The sequence below is a fragment of the Toxotes jaculatrix genome, chromosome 18, assembly GCF_017976425.1.
Source record: "Toxotes jaculatrix isolate fToxJac2 chromosome 18, fToxJac2.pri, whole genome shotgun sequence".
Classification (NCBI taxonomy): Eukaryota; Metazoa; Chordata; class Actinopteri; family Toxotidae; genus Toxotes; species Toxotes jaculatrix.
Window position 1 is genome coordinate 18,444,430 of NC_054411.1, and position 22,897 is coordinate 18,467,326.

The following is a 22,897-nucleotide window of genomic DNA, read 5'->3' on the forward strand; positions in this document are numbered from 1 at the left end:
TTTTAAGAAAAAAAAAAAAAGAAATATTTTTGCTCCACAACAAACTCGACCATCTGTGTTTTTGTGGTACCTGACCTTTGAAGCCCAACCCAACCCTGACCCCCCCCCCCCCCCCCAACATGAGAGATGACCAAAATCAGACCCAAGGAAAGAGGAGAAAAGGAAAGATGTTGCTTTAACGAGATGGGCCGAGTCTAATAGCAAGGATGTCCAGCTTTAAGCTGTGAGGGTGGAAGATCGGAGGCGTGTCTGCTGTAACAAGAGAGAGAGCTAGTTTACCTCTGTACAGGGACGTTACCATGGAAGTTATGTTACCCTGCATGAATGCACCACAAAGTAGACCAGAAAAACTCGAATTTTATCCTGAAAATCTGACAAATCAGAGAACATTTTGGGACCAGAATATTTGAACACACCAATGAAATTAACTGAGCCACGTGCCTTTGCAGAAGTAGCAAGATCATATTTTTCATACAGACCTGAGACCGTATTTACCAAAATGTTCTATTTCTACTTTTAATGTTTTGACAAAATAGCACATGAATTCAGAAGCTAACTTGGGTGACCCATATGTTGCATGTTCCAGCAAGCATGTGAACGCATCATGTGACGTGGCCAATGTGCAGACTTATTGGAATAAATCTGCCTCTTAACTGTCCAATCAAACAAATAAGGCTGTGTGTGTATTAACTGTTATTTCAAGCACTGATTATGAATAACAGAACAGTAAGAGGGGGAAAAGATGTCACTGTTGTCTTTGTCTGTTGTTGTTTTTTTTTTTGTCTTATTTGCTATATATTTTTTGATGTCATATCAAATAATGAAGCAAAACAGTGGAAAGAGAAAGAGATCCCCATATTTTGTACATACCCATCTACTGTATTGTAGTTAGACCAAAATCACAAAGCAAGGCACATGTTTCAAAGGAAAAAAAAAACAACTCAACGTTGCATTTAAAAGTTATAAAATAATACAACTAAACAACAAGAATTGCTTGTTATTATACACATTGCCACACCTGGACACATGTACACATGTAGGCAGAGGGGGAAAAAAAGAAAAAAAACAAAAAACAAATGCTTCCTGGAAATATCCCAACATGGTATCCTACAATGATTCATCAGCTCGGACCACTTAAGCATGGAGAAGCAAACTGATTCAACACTCAGATTAGATCTGTTTACTTTGAAAAATAGTCTTCAGGATGACACACACATCATAAATACACTTTTTTTTTTTTGCAAATATCCATATATATATAATCTCTATGTGATCGTAATTTAAATACCACAACTATTCTCTGAATTCTTATTCATTTATATAAGGAGTGTGGCTGCTATAGGACTGTGAAACCTAGATTTTCTTAATGGGCTGAGGTGCAAATAGCTTATCAGAGTATTGCACCTCTCTGGATGCAGGTTCTGCCTGGTTTTAGGAACTTTGCACTGAAACAAACCATCCAGCTTCACAGATCTCTGCTGCCGCTCACTCCATTTTAACACTTTTTTTTTGTAAATCCCATGAAAACGCTGTCATGGCAACACACTGTGTGGTAACCACGGTGATGCTGATGGGGATGGTGGGAGTGATAATGTAGATTGTCATGGCAACAGGGGGTGGGTGGTTGGGAGAGTGTGGGATGAGAGAGATAAAGAAGGAAAGGGAGGGGTTATTGGCTAAGGTCTCAGGAAAGGTTTCGGTCATCGTGTATTTTTTTTTCTTTATATCCTGGAGAAATAAATTCAGGGGTCCCACACAGTGATCTGGGAAAGTTACAGATTTGACAGAATCTTAAAAGTAAGGATGCACTGATTTTGGCTGATATTGACCTGATTGCATGGATGTTTTCACACTCACCGGTTCAACTAGAAAGGAAGAATATTTGAATGGTCATAGATTAAGGATTTTGTAGAAGTTGTTTTAAGAATTCTTAAAGTAACTGAATTCTTTCTGTGGATTTGAATACACCTTAGAATCTATGTGCTGGGGATCTTTAGATTTTTGAAAATATATTGGACTTGATTAACTCTGGAATGATCGAAGGTGTGTATGATAACACTGACTTCCACTTACCAACTCTACCACCTTGCCTTGCTAAAACCTTGAACCTCAAAGCCCCAAAACTGCATCCTGAAATCCTTCTATAAAACTTCCTGTGGTGCCGACTTTAACATCAAGACCTAACATTTGCTTTCCAAGACAACCTGCTGTGGCCTCGCTGCAGTTTTCTCTCCCCCTCACCTTCTCTCATCTTAGTTTATATTGTGCAGGCTCCCATGTATATGTGTGTGTGTGTGTGAGTGTGTGCGAGCTGGCTGCATGGGTCATTGTGCTTCTCCTGTGTGCGTGTGAGTGTGTTGAAGGTGATCATGAGGATGCAGCAGATTGCATGGATGCAGCCAGGACAGGAAACTGGATTTGATCCTGAAATTCCAACGATCTACAAGGTGAACCCAGCATAACATACCTGTCACACTGTCCCTGTCACACACACACACACACACACACACAGTCACACATGCACACACACACACACTCACATACACACACTTCAGGAGCTGAATAGTCTCGTTTTGGTCACAGATAAAAATTTTTCCATCAAGTCATTTACATCGTCACAACACCAGAGGTCACCATTCCACACAGAACCAAGACATCAAACCAAAGAGCTAGAGATTCATATTTATCGGTATATTATATATTAGTGTGCTAATGCAGGACTTTTTCAGTAGATATAAACTCTCCATGCTTAGAATGTACACATACCATACTATGATTCATTACACAGTTGGTTTTTCAATCAGTATTAGTTTAGTGTATTTGTTCGAGTCCACGTGGAGTTCTTAAAAGACCCATGTTTTGACTGCAGTCTCCTCCATTTTGCTGCATTTCTTCATCTCTCCGTCTGGTGTTTTTTTGTTTTTACTTTTATTTTTTTTATTTTTCTCTCCCCATCAGTCGGTTTTGGTCCTTTTTTTTTAAACTCTCTCTTTTAGTGTCTCTCTCTTTATCCATCCTTCATTCTAGCACTCTCTCTGCCACATGTCTGTCCAGGCTTGTGGCACAGCTCCATCATCATTTCCATCATCAGGAGATGAGAGGAAGAGAAAGGAGGTTATTCCAGAGCACCGAGGGATGGACGGACGACAGGAAGAGTTGAGGAGGGGATGGGCACGACGGAGAGAGAAGGATGAAGAGAAGGAGAGAGAGACAGAGAGAAGATAGAGAGGCATGTTGCCCGTTGTGCCATCTGAGTCACTCCTGTTGCAGCGTTGCCATGGAGACACGCTGACTGGTTTCTATGGTTACTCCAACATGGCGTCCAGCTGGTCGGCCAGGTCATCGAACATGCTGCCGATGTCGTCCAGGATGCTAACTGTGGTCGTATGCTCAGCCACAGAGCTAAATGCACGCACACACACACACACACACACACACACACACAGAAGCACATTATACCAAATGACAGAGAAAATCTTAATTTATCAATCTGTGCATCTCATTTCACAGTGGTTACCAGTGGCACTGGTACTGAGAAGGTGGAGCTGACTGACTTACTAAGCTCCACCCCCTTAGCTACAGTTGCTACACCTGCCAAGCTTTCATTTCTCTCCCTGGTTTCAAACAAAAGTAGCTTCTCACTTCAGTCAGCCAACTTTTTTTATTTGTGTTAGTGAGTTATTATGTGTACATGAGAGTGTGTGTGTGCTCCTTACTCCTCCTGCCGCAGTATCTTATCCTCCACAGCCCGCAGAGCCGCGGCCAGCGAAGCACTTGTCTCCTCCAGCTTCTGATGCACCAGGGAATCCACACTGAAGTCCGGTGTTGTCGTAGCAGTCGGCGCTGTCACCCCACCGCCAACCATCCCACTGTCCACCGACACTCCCCCGATGGAGGATCGAGGGGGCTTGACAGGCGGCGGGGTCGGGCTTGGAGTAGCAGGAGTCTGGGGCGTCTGTGGCGTGGTTGGGGTCTGAGGGGTGTGGGGGCTCTGGGAAGATGGGCTCGGCGGCTTGGCATTTGGTGGGCTGGGGGTGTTGGAAGGGGGGAAAGAAGGGGGAGAACTGGTCTGTCGCGCCACTGCAGAGTGCTGCTTTACTGGGGCAGGGGCCGGAGTCGGGGAAGGGGGACTGGTCATAGAGTGGATGAGTTTGGCCGGTTTGGGCGCTGTGGGCGGTGGCACTGGTTTGGGCGAGACTGGTGGAGGGATCTTCTTTCCTTCCACTACACAGAGCAAATGAGAAAAGAAGAAGGCAGGGTTACCGACTGGCTAAAGCAGCTCTGTTCTGCAACTCCTGGCTCCCAGGCGCCTTAAAGGAGTGGAACAATTAATCTGCGCAACAAATATTCACGAGCTCACATGAAAGTGAAACTGGAATGAGACCAAAGAGCATAGTATGGATCTTAAGATTTTTATGGCCTCATAACAAATCCTCTACTCCAGTCACTTTTTATGTGTACTATCAAGTGTAACACCATTAATGCCCTTTGAGGAAAGAGTGTCTTATCAAACCCCTTCCCCGAACCAAGTTTTTTCCTTTTTCCACTGGAATTTACAAATTCCAGTGGTAAAAGGAAAAAACTTTCCTTAACTGACAATTTTATCATTTGAATTATTCATCATCTCATGTCATGTCATCATGTACCTGGGCTTCCAGGTGTGCCAGGGCCTGGCAGGGGGACTCTCTTGTTGGAGGCAGGTTGTGGGGGGGTCGGTGGGCCTCCTTGTCTCTTTATCTGTCCCACTACAGGCTTGGGGGAGACTGGCGGCTTTGGTTTTCTCTGCGGAGCTCCTTCACTGCCTGCTGGAGCTCCCTGATCCACACTGTCCCTGCGAAGAGCAGCAGTCACTTGTGGTTGAGGTTGATGTTGGGGTTGAGGTTGTGTCTGCTCTGTCACTCCAGCGTCAGACACCGGGCGGCGTTTTACAGTGGCAGTGCCGTTCTGGTAAGGTACTGGCTGCGTGGTGTTAGGCGGCCCTGTTCCCACAGACTCTCCATTAGCTGTGGCCAGGTCTGCATAGCCCTCAGGCTCTTTGTCGCGGCTCTTGGGTCGTCGTTTGACGGTGGACGATTCCTGGAGGGTGAAGTCGGAGCCATTGGGGTGGGGCTTGGAGCTGCGCGGCCGTCGCTTTAAGGTTGCTGTGGCCTCAGTGGCAGAAATGTCTTCCTGGGTGTAACCGCCGTCTCCCTGGGGGCCCTCGCCGTCGCCCTGCAGACAAACACAAAATACACACTAACGGAAAATTCATACATTCATGACAAGGGGCAATTTTTGCACAAACAGTCAAAAACATTGACAAAGATAAATGAATAACACAAATAAAGCTTACAGAACAGAGAAGCTTCAGTATGGATCTGTACTTTTAGCACATTGCATTACATAGATAATGTTGAATACATAGATTGATTGATTGATAGATAGATAGATAATAGATAGTTAGATTGATAGATTGATTGATAGATAGGTAGTTAGATAGATTGATAGATAGATAGATAGGTAGATAGGTAGATAGATAGATAGACAAACATATATATAGATAGCTACCTGTCCTTCTCCTTCTCCTCGACCCTGGCGGCGGATCGTCAGGCTTCCCTCCTCTGCAAATGGCAGGTTCTCTGATGAACTACCGCTGCCTCCCGAGCTGGGGTGGGGGGAGGACGGAGGATGCGGGGAGGAGGAATTTACAGCGGGAGGGGAGGTTTCAGGTTGGATGGAGGGAGACGGGAGAGCGGTGGGAGTTGGCTGGTTGCGTCTGGCAGCCGCCACCAGATCAGTGACAGGGCCACTGATGGTCCGCCGCCGGTTCACCACTTCGCCGTCCAGACCAATAGCATCACGTGTCTTCCCCACCTGGTAAACACACAAGCATGCCATTGGTTTAGTTCATTAACTATGTACATAAATGTGTACACTTGGCATTTTAGAGAAGAAGATCTATGTATATCTTAGACAAAGTGTTCTCTATCATACCTGCAGGAAATTCTTCTGCAGCGCCATGCCTTTGGCTCCACCCCCTATAGAAGACATTTCCAACATGGCAGCGATACTCCTCACACTGCCCATGCTGCTCGTCTCCACTGCACCTGTTTCCACGGACACCCCGAGGTCGCTGGCCCTCCGCTGTTGGTGGTAAGGCACGTCCAGCATCCCGCCTGTGGTGGTGAGTGTGTGCTGCTGTGCGTTAGCATCTGTAAGGTTGGAGTTGGAGCTGGAGATGGCAGAGCTGGAGCGTTTGGGCGGTGGTGGGGGTGGGCCTTTTTTCTTCTGACGCAGAGCAAAGGACTGCGCCTGGTTCCGGTTGGTGTTCTTGTCCTGGTTGCGGACAGAGTGGCTTCGGCTGACGCGGTGGGTAACTGTGGCGTATTTACCTCCTTCCCCTCTGACGACAGCTGAGCTCTGACTTCCCACTACCTCTGCTTCTCCCTCTCCACCTCCACCTCCTCCTCCTCCTGCCCTCTCATCACACTCGCCATCTGACACGGCGTATCGGTTGAGGCTGTGGGCGCGTTTCTTCTGGAGTGCTGAAGGCTCTGCTCCTTCTCCTTCAGCCAGCTCAGCCTCTGGTGGGAGGCAGAGTAGAGGGACCTGTGGTTGTTGGCTCTCCCTGACCTCCATCACCTGCGTCTGTGGGTGGTGCTGAGGATGTGCCTGGTGCGGTGGCTGGACTAGAGGTTGCTGCTGCTGAGGCTGAAGCTGGGTACATGGTGCTCCGCGGTGGGTCGGAGACTGAGGTGGGTGTGAGCGCGGCGACTGAGGTCTCTCCCCCTGGATGAACTGGGGGGTCGGCTTGGGTTTGGCCTGCGGGGAAGCTGCGCTCTGGACAGAGGAAGTGGAGGAGGAGGATGAGGTTCTAGTCTTGGTGGGGGTGTGAGGGGGCGTGTAGGGAGGAGCAGGCTGGGAATGGGAGTGGGAGTGACGATGTTTGCCTTGGGAGGAGACACTGCCTCTGTGGGAGGAGGTGCTTCCCTGGCTGCTCTGTTGCCTCATAGTCCGCGCCTCCTTCTTAGGTGGCCCAGTGCCTCCTCCCCCTCCTCCTGTTATCACCTCATCATGGTCTTTGCTGAGACTGCGTGTTCGCTGAGCTTTGACCTCCTGACCTGGCTGTGTCATGGCACTCTGTAGCTCGGTGCTCAACTCGCTGTCCTGGAAGGTGCTCATCTTTGGGGACATGACCTCTGAGGAGAGGGAGAAACTCTTCAAATTAATATGAATATTAATTCTAAAAGGAAGGAAGGTCATGATTGTCTTTGAGGGAACGTTGCACTGCAAGATTAAGTTATATAAGGTAGTTTAGATTTCATTAAAATTTTATCGTTGTCAAACTATCACCTGTTAGCTTACCGTCTGGAGGCGGGCTGTCCACTGACATGACTTCCTGCTGCTGTGTGATTGGTGGGGGCTTCTTTCGGAGGGAGCCCCGCCCATCTGAACTGCGCTGCATTTCAGCCAGTCGCTTCACTGCCAGCATCAGCTTCTTCTGGTGGCCTAAAACATCAAAAGATTGGAATTACAGCTCTTGGGTAATTCAGAAAATTAGAAGATAACAGTAATTAATTTAAACCTTACCTTCACCCTATCCCTAACCAGTTACCTCTGCTTATTCCCGGGCCTTGCAGTGTCATGTTATAAGAGCAGCTCAGTCACTGTAGCAGAAATCTCTGTCCGTTGTGCTGAATCTTGATTGCAGCAGACTCTAGACTCTAATGCTTTAAAAGGGATACTGTAACTAACTATATCTATGACTATATCTAACTATAAAAGGAGGAATCACTGTCTGTATTTTGATTTTCTTAACAACTGCTCATCTGATCAAACACTGGTCCTCTACATGTTACTTCACATGACAAAAAGGCGGAACTACACTACAATGGCACATGCCAGGGTTTTAAGAAAGGCAGAACTTAACTGCGACAGCACTCTCTATGCCATCACCCAGACACTATGGGAGCGGAGCAGCCCCCACTGGCACTAGAATGTTGTAAGGTAGAAAGTGCATTCATAACTGTATGACTTACCCAGTTTGGTGATGCCTATTTCCTGCAGGTCCTCCCAAGTGATGTCGGTGATGAAGTCGATGTTCTCATAACCATTCTGCACTAACACCTGGTGGTACTGGCTCAGACCAATGGCAGACAACCACTCTCCTAGACTGGCCTATGGGAATACCAGAAACGTGAGTGCTCACCAGGCTGGCTGACACTAAAGCTGATAGTCTGCCTTTGAAAACTGGTTAAGACTAATGACCGGGGCAGCTGATTAACACATCTGGCATTTTTTGAAGAACCAAAAAAACCACACTAACAGTTTTAGTGTGACAGCAGTCACTATATGAGTCAAGTTTCTACAATAATTGGTCGTTAGCATAGAGTGTGTGTGTGTATATGTCTTGAGTTTTACTCACAGGTTTCTGATCAGGCAGCCACTCTGTGACACTTAGCTTGTTAATCTCTGATGTTATTTTCTTTCTGTGACCTGGTTTAGTTATTCCGATAGCTGTCAGATCCTACACACACACAAACAAATACGCACACATAAGTAAGATACAGTGGTGGCATGTGCAGGATTTTCCTCCACAAAGTGCATTAGAATCTCCTCCTCCCCTCAGTCTCTCTCTCACACACACACACACACACACACACACACACACACACACACACACACACACACACACACACACACAGACAAACACACACAGGAAAATGTGCAACACAAAGAAACAAGAGACAGCATGACATCTAATGAAAGCTTCTGCCAGTTGAGGAGAAAAGAGCAGAAATGTAAATGTCTCAAAATCATAAGAAAAGCAAGGAAAGCAAAAGCAAATGTCTACAGAGAAAAGGAGGCACCCACAAGAAATCAGTCAGCTCGATTCTCCGTAATTTCATTTAAATTCAGCTCTTACTTTTATACTCACTTTTTTTTTCTGTCATAAAGACACTAAGTAATACATGAAAAAGTAAGATAATTAAAAATGATAGAGTGCAGATTAAGAACTGTAATTACAGAACAAATACAGTGCATCATCCTGTCAGTGGCTGTTTAGTTTTGTCTAGTTCAGTGGTGGTGGTTCAGTTGTGGTGGACACACAAGAACACACTTACAGACACAGATGAACATTCATCTGCACTCCACACACACACACGCACACACACACACACACACACACACACACACACACACACACACACACACACACACACACACACACACACACACACACACACACACAGCTACATGACTCATTAATTATATAGAGATGCGACACAAAAATACAGTTGTAAGCTCAAGGATTTTGTGACATGTCTGTGATAACAAAGCTCTTTTAGCGTCAGCTCAGCTCTGAACCCTTCAGCATGCATAACTACGACCGGAGTGAGCGTATATATATATACAAATAATTTATATATGCTATAAATTATAGCATATATAATATAATTTATATATGCTATAAATTATTTGTAAGTAGGTGAGCGTGGCAGAGAGTGTCCATCTGGTTCCTGGGAACAGGCAGCAGCAGTGTTGAAGGTGAGGGGAGGGTCAGGGGGTTGTATGAGCATATTTTAAAATCTACTGTAAAAGTTTTTATATGTAATTTGATACCTTTTCTATTTTTTGACTTCAGTAATTTTGGATTTTGAACTGTATGAACTATTTTAAAAACCTGGTGCCATTTGGACATATGATGCAGTAAAATTACACAAAACTAATATAGTCTCATTGTTGTAGGCTGTAGGCTAATGCCATATAATAATGTGAGCACACGCAGTATTAACTCCTCTAAATATTTAGTACTCCAGTTCAGTATCTTTATTAAGTCGCAAAGGACAGATTAAAAACAAAGAAAGGTCTAAGATAGTCCCTAGTATGAGTCACGCTATTAAAACACTGGATCCAACATTTCCCATGATGCCACTCTATGTCGTTTTTCATTAGACCCTTCCTGCCATGTAATTCTCCACAAACTCAACACTTCAAGTTCAACACTTCAGGCTTACAGTTAAAAATGTGAGAAAAAGAGAAGGAGCAGAGATGGGTGTTGTTCCTCAGAGAGTCTGGTAATAGGAGCGACCTTTTCACATCAGACTGTAGGAAATGGGGCTGTCACTTTTTTATTTGAAATTCAAACATTTGTTCGAACGTGGAGAAGAAGTCAATAATCGAATGGTAATGACCTTTTTCAAATTCAAAATTTACAGTCTATGAGCTAATCAGAACAGATGAGCTAGTTCACCCTGTGGTCCTGCAGAGGACCTTCTTAAATTTCCTATTGACCTATTGATTCCCTATTGACCTATCAGCAAACTAAGTTAATGAATAAAAATGGATGACATCACTGGCGAGCAAGGCCATGCTAATCCCACACACTGACTGTGAAGCATCTAGCAGCTTGTGGAAGGAAACTGGCTTCTTTGATGCAGTTGGCGAAATTAACAAATTACATTCCAGGTCAGACTTGTGTGTTTGAGAAGTGACAGCTCTCGCAGGGAATAATTAGATTTTATTAGGATGTTTAATTTTACATGAAAAACAATGTATACTCAGAGTTCTTTAAACAACTGAATGTGTAAATGGAAAGATATTCCCTAGGCATTACTTTTATATGACATTCATATAGTATGCAAGTTAATTTATTAATCCTCCAGCTTTGACTGAGACTGAGGTTGTTGGAAATTTTATGGGAATATTTTGGAAAACACACCTATTTGCTTTTTGGAGAGTTAGATGACACAAATGATTTCACTCTCACACCTGTAGAGTAAATGTGAAACTACCATTAGCAGGCAGGTTGCGTAGCTTAGCACAAAGACTAAGAGGGGAAACAGCTAATCTTTGTGACGAGTTAAGCTTTAACAGGCTGCTGATTATAGACATAAGAGTGGTCTCTGTCTTCTCAACTAACTTTCAAAGTTTTTTTACAGTGAAAAGTCACATTTTCTAAAATGTCAAACTAGTTCTGTAAGAAAACATATAGGCCAAAGCACAACTAATACATGTATGTTTTTACTAAACCACACATGCTCCCACACCAATTCAGCAACTTGGCAGAATTGTGATAGGATGCTTTGTTTATGCTGTGTATAAATAGTACTGCATTTTGAGCCCACTCATCCTTTTAAATATCCTGAATACATTTCATTTACATTTTTAAAAACTACATCATTAGCATTTGCGTCACAATAATGTTTTAGTTAAGGTGCAGTTTTTTACACTATGTCAGAGCGTACCAGTGCAGTGATGACATTTACAAAGGTGCCAGGGTTTAGAGAGAGAAGCTGGTCAATACCAGGTCAAGGGTAAGGGGGGAAAGGTTAAACCAGGGCAGGTTTGGCAGGAGGCAGGGAAAGAATAGCTGAGATTGGTTTGGTTGAGTGGCTGAATTGTGCTCGTTTGAGAATTTTTCAAGAAAATGATGTACATGCATCTTGAAAACATCAAGGACAGCACAAATCAAAGTTGTTTCCATTGTGGTCCTTGGAGGTGCCTGTGACCTCTCTGGGGTTCAGGGGGAGGGGGGGGTCAGGGTTCAGTTGCCTTACCTCCGGGGTCATTCGGCTAATGGTGGGCAAGTCATACCCAGCGCCCAGGAAGTTTGGAGCGTAGACCTGCAGCTGAAAGTCGCTCAGCCATTGGACAACGGCCTCTGAGCTCTACGGGAGAGAAGACAGGGGGCATGCGGTCACTGGCTCCGTGTCTGCTTCTTCAACAGCCACTTTTTCTCAGCAGGGCCAAGTAGGGCCGAACAGAGGCCTCTATATAGTTACTACAGCAAATGACTGCTTTCTGTGGATCGTGTCTGTCAGCATATCATTCAGTACATCTGTACTAATGTCACAAAGACAAATTCTTATACATTTATGGATGATTATAATGATTCAATGGCATTATAACATCTGACTCCTTATAAAGTCAACAAAATAGCCCCAGTTAGCCCTGCTTGGCCATGTAGTGAAAACCAGGCCTTAGTAAGGAAGGAGGAAGGCCCTGCCTCAAGTATCTGGTTTGCTCCAAAAAGAGCCGCAGATTAGCATCAGCATGCTAATATGCATTTGATATTTCACTGCTGGAAAGTAAAGAGAAAACAGAATTTATGTTGTTTCTTTTGAACTGGGTTTTTTTTTTTGTCCTCAGTCTTCTAAGACTGTGGCTTAGCCTTAAAATGTGCTTGAGATATATTCAATGTTAAGCTGGTTGATCCTAAATGCACAGTATTTTCTGTCTGTTTTTATATGAGCATTTTACAGCTGCTTTATTTTTTAGCAATTTTCAAAGCCTGGCTGTGGACTAATGGTAGAACCGGCAGTGCAACTGGCTCAAAGACATCTTGAGCCAGTTGCACTGCCGTTCCTAAGTTCCAATATAAGTGTTTACTAAATCAAAACAGGTCACACCACAAATCGCAGTTCTTATGTGCAGATTTGTTGATACAAAACTTGCTTTTTACACCTGTTTACTGCCAGGAGTAAGTGTTACATTGCTAAATGAACCAAATGACAAAGCTAACATTGGCTTGATATTATCAGTTTAGATTGAAGAACAAAACAGGTATCAGCCAATATGGTAGATATATCAGACCTGACACTCAGTTTAAAAAACGGTTTAATAACAATGTAACCTGGTGAGTTTTTAAATTACGTCAGGTCAGTTAGTGTAATCATGAATTTGAACCAAAAAGACATTATCATTCAATTGGAGCCATAATTCTGTTCAGCTGGCAAATGTAAGTCTAATGTTAACTCTCCTTTTACCTCTGTTTCCTCTAACAACTCCTTTTAAGCTTCTAAATGCTCACTAAATTTGTCTAGCTGAACAATAAGTTGAAGTTGGCTATAAAGCTCCATAAAGCTGAAGGTAGCTGCAGATTTAGTTGATCATTTTCTGTAGGTTCATCATTACACTTCCATAATGTCAACTTGACACACTGTTATTATAAAACCACTGTTTATAGCTGCTCCGAGGTTCATATATTTCTCGGCCTCCTCCTTATGCTACAGATTGTGACACTTTCCGATTTACATAGCGATTTGCCTTTGACTGGTCAGCACTACAGATGTTACCTTACAAACCACTGTCACATTAACAAAGTGTTAACTAAGATTTATTCTTTAGGTTTTATTGGTGTATCCTGATTTAATAAATCACTAGTTATAATTTAGGCCTAGACTTCAGATATAAAATTAGTGGGGATTTCATCAATAGCTGATGCATATATGACAGATATATGACCAGGGTAAAATAGGTGATCATTTACTGCACTGTCCTGCTCTGACTGCTGATGCTGGTGAAAGCTGGAAACAGGGCTCCAGGACTAGGTGCAACTGTACAACCACTGCATGACTTCTTTCCACACACTCTGTTTCCCTTTAAACTCCCACATTCCTCCTGTCTCTTTTGTCTGTCTCCTTTCTGCCTCTCTCTTCCCTATTTTCCCTCCTTTTCTTCATCTTTCCTCATGAGCCTCCTCCACATTGTCCCTCAAAGCCAGGTGGTGTTCCCTCTCCTCTTTCTTCCTCTTAACCCTGCCCAGGGAAATACTAGGACACTGGGTACTAAGGAACCAAGACTCTAACAGATGGCCATGAGAACATGGCTTACATGACAGCACACACACACACACACACACACATACACACACACACAACCACCACGACCACCTGCTATTTAAATATGCTCATTGGCTTATCACGCTTCAAATTATTATACAATGAGACATGAACTTAAATGTGGGACCTCACATGTATACAAACACACACACAAGCACACACACACGCTCTAAATGACAGCTTACTGTACATGGTGTAAGCTCAGATTTCCAAGCTAGTCCACCCACGCCATGCATACTGCTGGGCACCTGCCAGCACACACACACACACACACTGATATCTTAAGTAGAGTTATGCTTGCCTGAGGTGCACCTAGCAACAATCGAATTTGAGCAATTTATATCAGCAAAAGAAGAAAAATACCGCAATGGAAGAAGAGAAGCTGCAACTAAAAGGAGTGAATAACAATGGATAGCAGGTAATAGATAAACAAGCGAAGGACAGGATTCTCTCTCTCACACACACAAGATTCCTTGTTCACAGACTCATACAAGATCAAGCCAAGGATCCTCCATTCACACACTCACCGTATCATGGCTGCATCCGAACACTCGCAGCACAGACGAGGCCAGTTGCGAGAGAAACCGCTGGGACATCTTGGTGTGTGTTTGTGTCTATGTCTAGGTGTGTGTGTACAAGTGGGAGAGTGTTGTGGTTTAGGTGACTGAGTATCTATGTTCTCATCATTCTGCAGTTAGATGCTGGTGGTGGTGACTGTCTCCTTTCTCATGTGTGTTTGTAGAGAACTGAATCTGTGGGATTTTGGGACTGTCCTACCTTCCCCTCGCCTGGCCCCTCCCCCTTCCTGGTTGCTGTGGCGTCATAAGGCGGCGCTTCATGGAGTGGACAGCCCGATTGGCTCGATGTCCGAGAGGAGCTGGCTGAGCCTGCTGAGAGAAATGTCATTGGCCGGTTTCAAGCTGTCGCCCTATCACTGTAAACGTGCTTCGATCAACAGACAAGTTTACTCATCATCCAACCTGACCTCTACCCTCCCACACCAACTGATGTCTGGTGAGTCTCATCTTCATCGCTTTGATAAGCAACCAATCAAGTTCTTGCTTTCTAAGATATAACAAACCCTCTTAACCAATCACACCAGTCTACACTTCCTCCCACATCCCCTGCCTTGGCCATCTGTCTGTTAAACCAGCCAAAAGCTGTGTATGTGTGTTTGTGTGCAAGTGTGTGTTTGTGTTATATGATGACATTTTTAAAAGACCAGTGGAGGCTTGTTTTTTTAACCCAACTCTCTTGCTCACTGGTTTTCATATTTTCTCTCTAATAAGAAAGAAATGTTCCCTCCCCCTTTTGTTCTCACCAGCTTCATAACACTTGCAGGTATAGTTACTGTGACCCGAGACCCTGTCCTACCTGCAGGTTGGTCCACAGACTTGGACTGCTCCAGCAGATGCTCCTTAGCTTTGGCAGACTGGGACAAGACTGTGGCTAGAAGCTGCAGATGCACACACAGACATCCATATTAACAGACATATAACAATTTTCTTGACCAATTTCTTGACCACTTGAGGGCAGCAAAACAAGCCGTAAACATACAAACGCTGTATAAAGTTGATATGTTAGCAATATACAGTGCTTAACAAATTTATTAGACCACCACCCAATGTAAGGTTTATACCACAACTGCCCTAGAAAATAAAAATCTGACGAACACCGATGTGAAGTGAATGGAGAGAGATGCAGAGGAGACAGATGCTACCAGTCAGTCTGAGCTGCACTTGGTTCTAATTTTGCTGTGTGGATGTTTTAGTAGTTTTAAAAAGTGCCTCACTTGCAGTTTCTTAACGGGACGCCTGCTGCAAACGTCAAACATGCAGCTGGCTATTTTTATAAGTAAATAACCACCTCAACAGAAGCTTCAGAATAACAACACACAGTACAGTGTGTGTCTGTGGTTGTATATATGTATGTGTATTTTAATGAAAAGAACAATGTTCTCATCTTGCTCAGATGATGATGGAGGATTGCGTTCTGTAAAACCTTAATCTCAGATCAATCTAAGAATCTAAGAAATACAATATTTAACTTAAATGCATTGGAGTAGAATTAAAAAGCACTGTAGCATTAAATGTAAATACTCTGCAAAGTTATTGTACTATATATATATATACACAGTAAATCCATAATTATCCTTAAATACTTTCCAGCACAGTAATTCATGTATTATTAGAAACTTCCTTCTTCATATATGAAGATATGTTGAATTGTGTGTGTGTCTGTAGACAGATCGTACATTTTAGCTTGTTCACATGGTTTACTACACACTGACCAAAGTATCTCCTGCAGTTACTCAAAATGAATTAATGAACAGATGAACACCAATTTACATTGTTTGTTTCCAGGACACTTTCCAGGAAATCAATGGGAAATTACAGCCCTGTGAGAGAAACCATTACATCTTATTTAGCAGAATACAAAATCTTTTAACTGCTGCCTTTGTCATTCAAACCTGCAGATAATTGTTCTTTTTGGCTATTTCTAGTTTGCAATTGATTTCCAGCTGTAGTGAATATATAAATATTGGTTTGTATGTGTGTGCGTCTGTGTGTGAGTATCGTACCTTAACCCCCTCTGCCTGTGCGTGGAGGATGTGTGCGGCACTGCCGGCACTCTGACCGCTGCCTGACGACCTCACGCTGGTGACACTGCCAGAACTACCCACACTGCTGCGATCTCCACCTGCAACACACACACACACACACACACACACACACACACACACACACACACGCACACAAAACATGTATTCACACGCCATGCAACCACCCAAACAATATGTATAGATTTGGTGCATACAAATGCACACATGCAACAAACAGATGGATGCATACAATCACACACACACACACACACACACACACACACACACACACACACACATTGAGTGGTTTAGCTGATTTCCAAGGCAACGTGGTAACAGGTGTGACTCTCCACTGAAATGCACTGGGCAGCATGTGGTTGGATGGACAGACAGACAGTGAGACAGATGGACGGACGGACAGGCGACTGTCGGACGACTGACAGAAGTGGAGTAAACAAGATGCCTTTTGCTCTTACACACAACACTCACACGATATCTTGTCTCTCTCTTTTCCTCTCTCTCCCTTCTTCCCTAGGTTTTCTTGGCCTCTCTCGCACAAAAACGTCTCCATTCGTCCAGTTTGAAAGACACACACACGCACACAGACTGTAGACCAATGCAGATGGCTGCAGTCCTACACATAAGGCCACTGAGTTCAGCTAAGCTTTAGATGGAGGGATAGGCAGGACATGGACGACTGTCAGGAGGGAGGTCAAAGAGTATCTGAAACCCTTCAGCAATACCATGAACACTTGAAAGGTATTGTTGGGCAGAAAAGCCTTTTTTGAATGGATGTCAGATACTGTTTGACCCCTGCTCAGAGCTTAAGGAGTCAGGGGTTAAGGGCTCAGCGCAGCGCGGCTTAGTTACCTGCCACGGGCTTGCGCAGTACCCAGATCTCTTCGTTGGAGCCTCCATGGGGCCCGCTGGATGGGGTGGGAGAGCTGTGAGGACTTGCCTCTGAGCCGCGACAACCTTCAACACAGAACACCACTGTTAGCTGCTAGCGACCCTAACCTGGCCGAGGAAGCATTGCTATCTTTTTGCTTACAAGAGCAGCAACAATTAATTATATTTTTTGGCCATTTGGGGGTTGCAGAAACAAGTAATAGTAAATAACACTGACGTATTATTGTCTTATAAAGTTCATATGGCAAAAGTATTTTATAATTATTATGTGTATAGTTAATTATTTACACATCCAGCAGACATGGTGCAACATTTGAAGTTGTGTCTCTTGCATCTGATAAATTTAAGTCTAATATTCACTCTCCTTGTTGCACTGTTATCTCTGTGAGAAAAATATCTGGTACTTTTGCTGCTCTGCTGTGTTTGTTGCTAACTTTGTCTGTTTGCTATTTTGTTTTCACAGTTTTTTGCTGAGTACAGCTGCCAGTTTCTGCTGGAAATTAGGTTAATGACAGTAGTAAGTAGTAGTAAGGCTGCTGGCTGTAAAACCAAAATTAGCTAAAACAGGCTAAAAAGCTACGTAGATGATAATTCTAATGATATTTCTCCGGAGGCTTGTCACTACAGTTATTAGTCATCATTTATCCATAAACCTGACTTTGGTGCCATGATTTGTATTAGTTTATTAGTTTTGTTTCTATTACATTTTGTTGCTATCATTATTATTATTTTGTGACAATCTGACTTAAGGTTACTGTTGTCCCTGTATTTGTCCCTCACAAATAACCTGAACAGCTACCAGACTTCACTAACAAATGAAAGGGCGGTTTGCAGATTACCGAGGTCTCCGCTTAGATATCAGTAAGCAACCAACTGAAACTACTGCTTTAAAAACCACAGTCATGATGGTTCTGACAGATCTAACCAATGCTAACTCCCCGTGATACGAAAAATCAGCTGTCATGGACAAATTAGCTTTTCAATCTGCCTTTTTTCATTTTAAGTGTGTTTCCAACTTGATATTTTTTAGAAAGTTAGGGGGTAAAGTGGGGTTAATTAAATTAATTCCAAACTTATCCGCAAAAAAGGCAAGAATTACAGACGGGCCGGTAGGAGAGGGCAGGGTGATGGAATAAAGGCAGATAAGGGAGGCTTTAAAAGGATGTTTAAGTTTCAAACTCACTTACATCCCACACTTTCATCCTCACACAGACACACACACACACAGAAAAAATACCGCATATATAGATATATGAAAACATTTATATACCCATAGTACATAAATAAATCCATAACATGAATATCTGTGTATATACACATATATGCCATAATGTACATACACATACATATATAATGCATCCGTAAGTGTGTGATTATATATGTAAGCCTTGTCAGAATGAGGCTGCTGTAGTGCATTTGGAGAGTGTCATAAACCATTATAACCACCTTAATAAGGGCTTATAAATGGTTTATATGTGCGACCAACAGTGCTCTAGAGAAAAATACCAAAATTTTCCTTTTGCTTTCATGTGACTTCACAGCTCCTTCTTGTGGCCATTTTCCATCCCTCCAAGTGACAAAGGACTGATCTGACTCTGAGCTCAAGTGGACTCATTGGTGAGGAAATATATTTTCCTTTATTTGGGTGCTGAATTTGCATTTTTACCTAAAGGGGTTTATTCTCTTGGAGGAGACAAAATGGTGTCCAGTGAAGGTTTCCATTTGAAGGAGTAGAAAGTACAGAGGGTACACTGAATACCTTACCTGCAAAACATTCTGGGTGACATTTTCCAACGATGTATTTGTGTCTCTTACGTAACACTTGACATTTTACCCTTTATTACTTGCAAATGTGTTCTTGTAATACATCATTTCAGTGTGTATTCCTAACATCTTGTGACCAAGCATGACTGTACAAAAGCTAAAGACTGTTTAAAATAAATAAGCATTATTCCAGATGCAGTATTTTATTGAATAGTTTTAGGTAGAGAGAAAATATCACCCATTAATGTCACAAAAGCTTGTTTTTTAAACTAAACCTCTGACAAACCTCCGGCCTTTCCAGAAAAACATTTCTACTCGAGACTCAGTGGTGGTTTCAGATTATGTTAAACTGTGTTTCAGGACATTCATGGTAGTTCCAGACTTATTCACTTCTCCAAAGCCTGGTGTTGGTGCTCAATTTTTGCTTAAGTATTCCCAGCCTTCACCACAACCGAACGCACACACACTCTCTCATAAACACACACACATCGAGGGTATAAGTGCAAGGTGGGTAAAAATGGTGTTAAAATGGTTAGACGTGACAAAAACACGCAAGACAAGAACAGGACATAAAACACACTATCTGGTCGGAAAACTGTGTATTGGGAGTGTGTGTATAAGAAACTAGCAGGGTTGTCCTGGGGGGTGGGACAGTGGTGATATGCAGGGAAGGAGGAAAGAACAACAAGGAAAGAAGGAAGGAAGGAAAGGAAAAGAAAAGGAACTACAAAAAAACAAGGAAACAAGACATTTAACTGAAGCACAAACCAACTCAGGAGCTCTGTGGTAAAATGCTGCATTCCCACCTGACATCTATTCTTCCTCACTTGCAAAGAAATTCCCAAAAGATCCCTCTGTGGGATGGATCAAAACCACATCCTAAAGTCTTTGTATCACTTTCAAACCACACCACTGCAGTACATTACTTTATCAACTGTTTAGCTGTTTTTTTCCTCTCCTGCAAACCTGTTTTCTTCTTGACTGAAATGCTGAAGCAGTGACCAAATCTGACTTTGGATTGTTTACAGACAGACATGTCCTGATTCAGACTGAGCCATAAATACATTGAAATAATGGACTTTAGGTTGTTTTTGTGGTTGACTTTGGTCCTATTAAAAGCTGATTAACATGGGACTGACAGTAGCATTGATTAGCAGCACTGAAATGAAGCAGCTGACGTGATTCAGATTGAGAAAGGCTGAATGGCAGATTCCACCATTAACAATGAAAACTATTATATAGAGAGATGATTACAGAATGTAAATACACTGAATGTCAATTTCTGAAAAATGAGGACCATAAATTTCTTAAGAGTTTTAAGGAATATAACTCGAATACTAGTTACACTAGTGCAAATGCAACCAGAACGCATCAGAGACAATTACAGTTATAACTAAACCGCTTCACTGTGCAACTGAGTTTACTTCATTTTTTTCTGACTGAGACTAAGGCAAACTTGTGATTCCTAGCAACTTAAATGCAGGTGACATGACCACCCTCTCGACTAGAGTAGGACTGGCCCTGATTTACATCCATGTAATCTAGGAAAACAAAGATAGATACAATCAGATTTGTGATCTGGCTAAAAGAGACGTATATATGTGGCTAAGTGTAAATAAAAGTGCAATGATCAAGAAACATTTCACTGTAATATTTCATTTCACATCACATATTTCCTTATATATAATGACACCACAAATAGCAGGTTGTCTAAACACTATATTCCTGTCTAAAAGCTGACTCTGGCTCTCAGTAATGGAGATGGCAACAGCAACAACAGAAAAACAAAAGTTATACAGTATGAGCAACACATAAAATTACATAAATAATGATCCATAACAGAAAACTTTAATGGATGCCTCCAACATTTAAAACACCAATTAGAATCTTACGTGACCAATAGATTTGTTTTTCCCTGGCAGATACTTCATAAAAACAGAGGAAAGCATCCCTTGAAGTTTTAATAATAATAATAATAATAATAATAATGAAAAGGGGGCGTGTACCTGGGGCAGTGGGTGTGTCTCCCTGTGGGGTTGTCACGGGCGACCTGTTATAGCCAAAGGAAGTGAAAAGTGGAAGCAGTGGCTGATGGGAATGTGGTGGAGGAGGAGGCGGTGGAGGCAGGATATGGATCTGATGGAACGTGGTGTCGTTGCCGTTGACTACCGCGTTGGCAGGGGCAACCGTCGCCGGGGGAACCAGCGGTATCTTTTGAAACTGTTGAGTGCAAATGACTGTGCTGGCCAAACCTAGATAACACCCACCGTGACGACACACCGAAACACACACACACAACCAGCCAACAGTGAACCAGCGCCACGTAACAAACAAACAACAAAACAGAGAATTACACATAAGAAAAGGGGAAAAAAACAAAATTAAAAACAAAGTTACAAAATTAAACAAAGAAATCAAAGGTAGTGAAGGACACGGCTAATGTTGAAGGTGAGAGGACAGACGGAAGAATAGGACAAACAAATGTGGGTACTGTTGAAATGAAATGTGGTGAAAAGGAGAATAATGGAAAGGGTCTTGGGCAGCGATAAACATTTTTTACTCTTAACAGGTATGCATCCTCCAGTCTTATGTTGGATTCAGTGGACTCAGTCAGTACAGATTACATGTGCACATAACAACATGCGCATGTAACAGTAATGTTTGTACAGTGTGTGATATGTCATATATCCAGTCGTATGCTGCAGGTAAAGAGACATGCCTTTGCGAGGTTGTTAAACTCATATCAATATGTCTTCTGAATTTACATTTCAGAGATTTGTCTAACTAATTAGCAGAGATCACGTAGGTGAAGGTGTGTTATGCTTCCTGCATGTGTGAAAGAATGTATAAAACTAGATAATGTGGTGGCAGTCCTTTATCGTTCAGACATTCAATACCACTTATGTTTCATGTTAGCAAAAACTTTGCTGCCCTTCGCTGACAAGTGGAATACATTTCAACTATGGGCATCCCTGCTACTGTATGTCCAGTTTGGTACAAAGGTGTTAACTCGAGGAATCAGACAAACCTTTAAACCTTTAAAACTAACTTTTGTAGTTTATGTGCTTAAGTAAAATTAGCTTCATTCAGTATATTACTCTGCCTTCCTGGTAGTTTCCCACTTTGATTGTGATGACTGCTGCAAAATTAACATCAATTTAATTAACATTGCAGAATTTCTTTTCTGCTAGTATTTCTATTGATGTCTTTTTTATTCATCTATTTTTATTTTTAAAAAATCATGTAGCATCCGTCTTTGTGGAAAAGCGAAGAGCAGATGAGAAGTACGGCACATGTAGCAAAGACAGAATGAGAAGGAATGATGGGAAAGAATAATAATTAAAATTTGATGGAAAAACAGCTGAGTAAATGAAACCTCTCGATAGAACAGCTGCTGTAGCCCCCGAGTGTGTGTGTGTGTGTGTGTGTGTGTGTGTGTGTGTGTGTGTGTGTGTGTGTGCGTGCTGATGTACCCTGGCAGTGATTAGTCAGTGTGGCTCAGAAAGCCGAGAGGGAGTACCCCAGCTGTTTTTTTTTGTACTGTATCCACATCTGCTATGTAAAACTGTACTGTATGTTAGAACAGATGCAGCCACAGAGCAGGTTTCATGGTAAATGGACTATACAGTATATACAATAGAGAGAAAGATGACAAGAAGGGGTGACTACATGAGAAAGGATAATGTGAGTGAGAATTTTGTGATCACGGAAGATGAAGCAGACAATCACAGAGAAACAGGCTTACAGACTGAGACAAGCAGACATATTACTACAGAGAGACAGACAGATGGACAATCAGAACAACAAGACCTACAGACGGACACCAATAGACAGTTAAAAACATCTGAGCCTCTTTGTGGTGGTGCAGTGATGGGATGGATGTAAATGTGTCCTGTAGGTCTCACCACAGAGATTAATAGTCTCTTTGTGTTGAGCTAAGATGGAAGAAGGGGGTTCAAGTAATGGGCAGAGTTTTCAAGAGTTTGACCAGCTTGCCTATTAAGTAATGAAACACAGA

At 42.7% G+C, this 22,897-nt stretch overlaps 1 protein-coding gene across 5 annotated transcripts in view; it reads right to left on the reverse strand.

The window, feature by feature from the left end:
• Positions 1 to 120: 120 nt before the first annotated feature.
• The window catches only part of caskin1 (CASK interacting protein 1), a 157,013-nt gene continuing 134,236 nt past the window's right edge, over positions 121 to 22,897 (reverse strand). For 2 of the 5 annotated variants that reach the window (XM_041062580.1, XM_041062578.1), the window contains exons 11-23: positions 20,886 to 21,131; positions 17,077 to 17,181; positions 16,186 to 16,304; positions 14,979 to 15,060; positions 14,382 to 14,494; positions 8,405 to 8,506; positions 8,019 to 8,157; positions 7,345 to 7,488; positions 5,974 to 7,178; positions 5,548 to 5,853; positions 4,647 to 5,235; positions 3,717 to 4,224; positions 121 to 3,402 (exon numbers count right to left, since the gene is read on the reverse strand). In XM_041062580.1, the coding sequence (XP_040918514.1) occupies positions 3,306 to 3,402; positions 3,717 to 4,224; positions 4,647 to 5,235; positions 5,548 to 5,853; positions 5,974 to 7,178; positions 7,345 to 7,488; positions 8,019 to 8,157; positions 8,405 to 8,506; positions 14,382 to 14,494; positions 14,979 to 15,060; positions 16,186 to 16,304; positions 17,077 to 17,181; positions 20,886 to 21,131 (3,755 nt within the window). In that variant the 3' untranslated portion in view covers positions 121 to 3,305. The remainder of the gene's footprint in view (positions 3,403 to 3,716; positions 4,225 to 4,646; positions 5,236 to 5,547; positions 5,854 to 5,973; positions 7,179 to 7,344; positions 7,489 to 8,018; positions 8,158 to 8,404; positions 8,507 to 14,381; positions 14,495 to 14,978; positions 15,061 to 16,185; positions 16,305 to 17,076; positions 17,182 to 20,885; positions 21,132 to 22,897) is intronic. The other 3 variants (XM_041062579.1, XM_041062582.1, XM_041062581.1) reach the window with 3 other exon arrangements.